The 6,203-nt window shown below is 31.0% G+C and overlaps 1 protein-coding gene across 1 annotated transcript; it reads left to right on the forward strand.

The window, feature by feature from the left end:
• The first annotated feature begins 1,851 nt into the window (after positions 1-1,851).
• On the forward strand, positions 1,852-5,288 carry LOC107960275 (signal recognition particle 19 kDa protein). The gene is made up of 4 exons (XM_016896584.2): positions 1,852-2,006; positions 2,538-2,724; positions 4,286-4,385; positions 4,960-5,288. The coding sequence occupies exons 2-4, from the start codon at positions 2,548-2,550 to the stop codon at positions 5,094-5,096; spliced, it is 414 nt and encodes a 137-aa protein (XP_016752073.1). The 5' UTR covers positions 1,852-2,006; positions 2,538-2,547; the 3' UTR covers positions 5,097-5,288.
• Positions 5,289-6,203: the final 915 nt, after the last annotated feature.

The following is a 6,203-nucleotide window of genomic DNA, read 5'->3' on the forward strand; positions in this document are numbered from 1 at the left end:
CCTTATTAGTTTGGAAAATATTTTACGAGAAAAATTTTGGTAAGACATTTTACTAGAATAAGGAGGTAATTTTACATTGACTGGAAAACCTTTTACATTGACGGGAAAGCCTTTTACATTGACCATCCTATTTTACATGAAACAAATATCGAAAAAAAGCTGAAAATATGTTTCGTAAAAGCTTTTACGTTGAAACAAACGAAGCCTAAGTTCAAACATCATTACGACATGATTTACAATCATAAACGAGCCTTATACGAGCTTACGAAAGCTCTTTAGATAACTTGAGGTCGAATATGGACCAAATTGTAAAATTTTCAAACTATCTGGTTAACTCATGATGAGGAGTAGTCAATGATTGGTATCTGACCAGGAACCCCTGAAGTCGCGACGTCAACCTAATAGTTTGAAAATTTTACAATCTGATCCTTATTCAACCTCGAGTTATTTAAAGAGATTTTGTAAGCTCGTATATGATTGTAAATCATGTTGTAATGATGTTCTAAACTTAATAATGTTTTAATTGTTCAATTGAGTTGTAACTAATCGTAGTTGCCTTGACAACGAATGTGACATCCCATAGCTCGAACTTGGCAATTGGGTCGGGTATAGGGTGTTACATTTAGATTAAAACTCAATAGCGATTGGACTTTTACAATTTAGTTATTGAGCTTTAATTAGCTATTTTCTTGGTTAAATTACGTAACTGATTTTCAATAAATTTTCATAATAACTCTGTAAATATTCTCTTTCTACCTTTACAAACTCGATTTATGGAAATGATATTTTGAAACCGCATTTTTTGATACCACTAAAAGTTGGTTGTTACATAACCTATATACTTTACAAAAGTTGTGGACTTAGCTTTTATATTTTAACTTGATCAATTTTAGTCCCTATACATTTCGAATTTTGAAATTTTATTATTGACCCAAACAATGTCAATTAAATCCATTTAGTTAAATTCAATTACTAGTCTTGTACTATGTGTACATGTATACTTTTCAAAATTTGAAATTTCTTTCTTGACACAAAAGACAATCGTTAATCCATTACTTGGATTTTTAATGAGTAATATGTGGAAATAAAAGCTAATTTGGCATTACATATATGATAATATATTTTCTGCATCAGATTTTGGAAGTAGTAGGATTTAACTTCATGAATTTAACAGTTATTATTTGGTGAGGATTGAAGTTTTAAAATTTGAAAAGTACAAATGCTAAAATTGACCAAATTAAAGTAAATGTATTAAATTTAAAACTTTTATAAAGTACATGGACTAAAAACAAAAATTGACCCATATTTATTTATGGGTTAACGCAATATTTAGCCATTGAACTTGACACTTAGATCTGCTTTGATATCCGTACTTTTCTTCTTTTCACTTTGTGACTTGAAATTGGTAATTAAGCCTACTTTAGTCCCTAAACTGAAAATTCTATTAAAACATAATGATGTGACATACATGGATTGTGTCATGTTATCACTTGAAAAATTAAGAATTAATGTAATTTTTTGCTCTTGAACTTAACGGTTAGGTCCATTTTGGTACTTTTTTGTCTTTTTGATACCCAAACTTGATAATTAAGTCCAATTTAGTTCTTGAACTTGAATTTCGTAAAAATGTAATGACGTGACACTTTGAAATTATATCACATTATTACTTGAAAATTAAAATAAAATTATATAAAATCTAATTTATTTTAAAAAAAATTAAAATGTTATAAATTTTTTTTAATTTTCATACGATAAGAAGATGAAATCTCATAGTATCATATCATTATCGTACTTTTATGAAATCCGAGAAATGCTCCGGTTGAAAGTACAAATGGGCCTTATAATATTTTATGTTTTATTAACTATGATGGGCTTTACTCTTATTTTGCCCAGCCGGTTTTTTTTTTCACGGCAATTAGCAGGCGATTTACATTCGAGTAACCCAAAATTTCGTAGCTGGATCCGCCTCCGCCTCCGAACAGTTGTCACCGGAATCGGAAATTCAGGTTGTAAACAATACTTTTTAACAGATCGGTACTCATGTTGATGAAAAATGGGTTATTAGTTTTGATTTTTTGATCAATTAATTTAGTGGAGAAGAAAACAAAATTTCCTATTTTTCCTTGAAAATTGAATTTTCATTTAGGGTTATGCTTTCCCATATTTATTTTTAATCAGCCTTTGATTGTTTATGAGTATGATCTGTCACATAATTGATCAGAAAACATTATGGATTTTGCTTGTTTGTTGAGAATTCTTGTAATAAATATCTGGTTTTTGGGAATCTATTGTTAGGGTTTATCTAACTTATCATTGTCGATTTCTTTGTGTTCGAATTACAAGTTTTTTTGTTTAATTTCATCTGTGTATGGTTCGAACATTTGTTATATCGTTTTTTTATATAAATTGTTGGTTGAGATTCGTTATTTATGGGATTATTAAGAGTTATTGAACACCATGAACAGTAATTTCAGTTCTGAAATATTTTTTTTGTAAAATTTTTTGCTGAAATCTACGTGATATGTTGTTGGATTTAGATAAGTGAAGATGAATGGAGAAGTCCCCAACATAAAGAAATGGGTTGTTTTCTATCCTGTTTATATTAATTCGAAGAAAACAGTAGCTGAGGGAAGGCGAATCAGTTTGGCTAAAGCCTGTGAAAATCCCACTTGTGTTGAAATTGCTGATTGCTGCAACCATCTCAAAGTCCCTAATGCCATTGAGGTTTGTTCTTGTGTGATTTGTGATGCTATTGTGGAAATGTGGAGAAGAATGAGACCGTATCTAGTTTGAACTTTTTGCCTGATTAGAACTGGAGGTTTCAAATCACTTATTAAGTATTCATGATTGAAATTTGTTGTGGATAGTAACAATTATAAGTATTTGGGAATTAGGATTTGGATTTAAAAAATAGTATAAATTGAGTAGTAAACTGTTTAGAAATGTAACATTCATGATCATTTCTCAAATCCATGGATTTGCTAGAAGCCTATTTAGTAATGAATTTGAAATCCTTAAAATATTTGGATTTTAGATGAATATCAACTAATTTGACTATAATATATGCATTTCATTTTTACCATTTATACAATAATTGAAATCCAAATCCAAAATTTTAAATCCAAGTTCTCAATCGGAGCATTAAGTGACAATTGAAATCCACAGAGTGGACTGTCGCCACAGTTATATATTGCCTTCTTTGAGGATTTAGAACTGTTATAGTCTCTGAAAGCCACAAGCATGGATTTTGGTTTCTCATTCATTGCTTCTTTCATCATTCAAGCATTCATTTAGAGTGATGGTTCTATGCATGCAGTGTCTTACCGTTGTTGCTTTTTATCATTGCTTCCTTCTGCCCTGTTTTGGAGATCTACATATAAATAGACGTGTAGGGCTTACTATTATCCATTTGTTCTAACAGCTATAAGTATTTCCTTGAGTGAATATGAATTAACTGAGGGCTGTCGCCACAGTTATATATTGCCTCATTTAAGGATTTAAAACTGTTATAGTCTCTGAATAATGGTTTTTGGGTTTCTCATTTATTGCTCCTTTCATCATTCAAGCATTCATTTGAGAGTGATGGCTCTATTTATATGGTGTCTTACCATTGTTGCTTTTTATCATTGCTTCCTTCTGCCGTGTTTCGGAAATCTACCTATAAATGGACATATATGACTTAGGGTGGGTTTGGATGGGCGGTGTGTTGACTTGCAGTTAGTGTAAAAACAATGGTACGTTTACCAACGCCCATCCTAACTCACCCTTACTATTATCCTTTTGTTCTAGCAGCAATGAGCATTTCCTTGCATGAATAAAAATTAACCAAGGGCTGTCACCACTGTTATATATCGCCTCCTTTGAGGATTTAAATAATTTCTCATAGTCTCTGAATGCCACAAGCATGGGCTTTTGGGCGTTTTGTGCATTGCTCCTTTTATCATTCAAGGATCCATCCGAGAGTGCTGGCTCAACATATGCTGTGCTTTAGCTTTTCCATTGTTGACTCACTATTATTGTCCCTATCTCTTGTATGCATTTTTCCCGAGCCAAGAAGGTTGCCCCTCAAACCTCAGTGTTCTGCTACTTTTAGGGCAATTTATTAGCTAAATATTTCAACATCTTATGACAATAATCATTTACCTAACATCTAGGAACTCGGGGCACCCGGAATGTATATGCCTAATATCTTCTTCATCTCGTTGCATTGTTACTTTATCAGCTGTTAAACAAACTGTTCTTTCTACTTGTTTGCAACCATATTGGGTGATTTCTCGTTATGCAGATTGATAAGGCGTACCCTCGTGATTTCATGCAAAGAGGGAGAGTGAGGGTCCAGTTGAAAAAGGAAGATGGGACTTTATGGAATCCAGCCATTTCTTCAAGTAAGTTTTAAAAGGAATTCTACTGCCAGTTCTGAGTTCAACATGATTTTCATAGAAACATATGGGCATAAAATTGGTAAAAGTACCATGGAGGTCCCTAAACTAGGAGTTAGATTGCATTTTGCCTTCTCTACTCAAAAAATGTGCAAAATAGTCCTTGTACGTAAGTTCAAAAAGCAAATTGGTCTTTTCTGTTAAAAATTTCATCTATTTATGCTGTTAAAAACTGATGTGTCTAACAAAATAGCCAAACAGTGATATGTGATGTGCCACGTATATCTTGTAGTGACATACAAAAACTAGTTTTTAACAGTAGAATTGATGGAAGTTACCGTTTAAAATTTGGTTTTGTAGTGAGTTATTTTAGTGTTTCCTCTGGGTTTGTACTGCTGTATCTGAATTATAATGTAACTGCACTTATCAGTTTAGAATTCACGAAATCAGATTATGAAGGGAGAGCATGTTGTCATTCTCTTATTGCTATCATTAAATTTTTAAAAAAGAAAGAATAGTGCCGAGAATGTTACCGAGAGTTCTGCTATCAAAGATCCATCCATAATTTGTTTGGTTGCAGGGAAGCAGCTGATGCTCCAAGTTGCAGAGTTGGTACCTAGACACCCGGGAAGGACTAAGAAGCAGGAAGCTCCATCAACATCAAGTGCTGCTGCCGGATCTTCCAAGCCCGGGAAGGGTGGAAGAAAAAAGCGATAGTTGTGTAACCTCCCTAATCAACAGAAGGTCATGGTGTTCCCTTTGAACATTTTAAAATTTTCCATTGAGTAACATCTTCATAAGGTTATGGTTTCTTTTTGGTTTATCTGAGTGTGCTTTGGAGTAGATGGTTCCAAAGGAATTCCTTAAATTATTGATAGGTTAATCATTAAACCCTTGGATTTTATTGAACTTCGGGTTTTGGTTTATGAAATGCAGTTTAGAGTCTTAAATTTTAGGGATAAAGCAACATTTAGCCCTTGAATTTGACAAATTTTCCAATTTGGTCCTTGAATTTTTTTGGGTCCACACTCCTCATTAGTTTCCAAACGTAGCAACTTTAATTGAAATATAAAAATCTTGAAAAAAGCGTATATCTATTTTAGATAAATTGAACTTACCAATTCTAGATAAATACTTTTATTTAATACTCACTGTAATTCGAATAACATAATTTTTACTGTAGTTGATGTTTTTAAGTTGCACCCAATCATTAACAAAATTATTTAGCAGAATAAAAGTAAATGTTGCTAAAATCCAATGCAACAAATATATATATGTAAACACACTGAGGTGTAAAATTATATATTTTTGCATCTTTTTGTATGGTTAATTTTTTAATGATTTAATTGTTGAATTTAATATTTTATTTATATAGATCACGTATGTCAAATTTGATGTAAATTAAAAATTTTTAAATATTTATTTTATGTAAAAAAAAATCCCTCATTGAATATATATTAATATATCTTTAGTATTGTAAAATTTAATAAAGATGTCTATTTGGTTTGAATGGTGTAAAACTAAAGTTGCTTTACATATTTTCTAATCTTTTTGTACGATTAATATTTTAATGATCAAATTTTCGAATTTAATATTTTATTCATACAAATTGTGTATATCAAATTTGATGTCAATTAAAAATTTTTAACTGTTTGTTTTATGTAAAAAATATTCCTCATTGAATATGTATATTAAAATATTTAATATTGTAAATCAATATGATAAAGATATCAGACCAGTTTGAAAATTTACATACATGATAAGTACAATTACATCAATAAATTTAACGTGTGGATCATTAAAATGATAGCCATACAAAAAGAT

Source organism: Gossypium hirsutum, chromosome D06 (genome assembly GCF_007990345.1).
Source record: "Gossypium hirsutum isolate 1008001.06 chromosome D06, Gossypium_hirsutum_v2.1, whole genome shotgun sequence".
Lineage (NCBI taxonomy): Eukaryota > Viridiplantae > Streptophyta > Magnoliopsida > Malvales > Malvaceae > Gossypium > Gossypium hirsutum.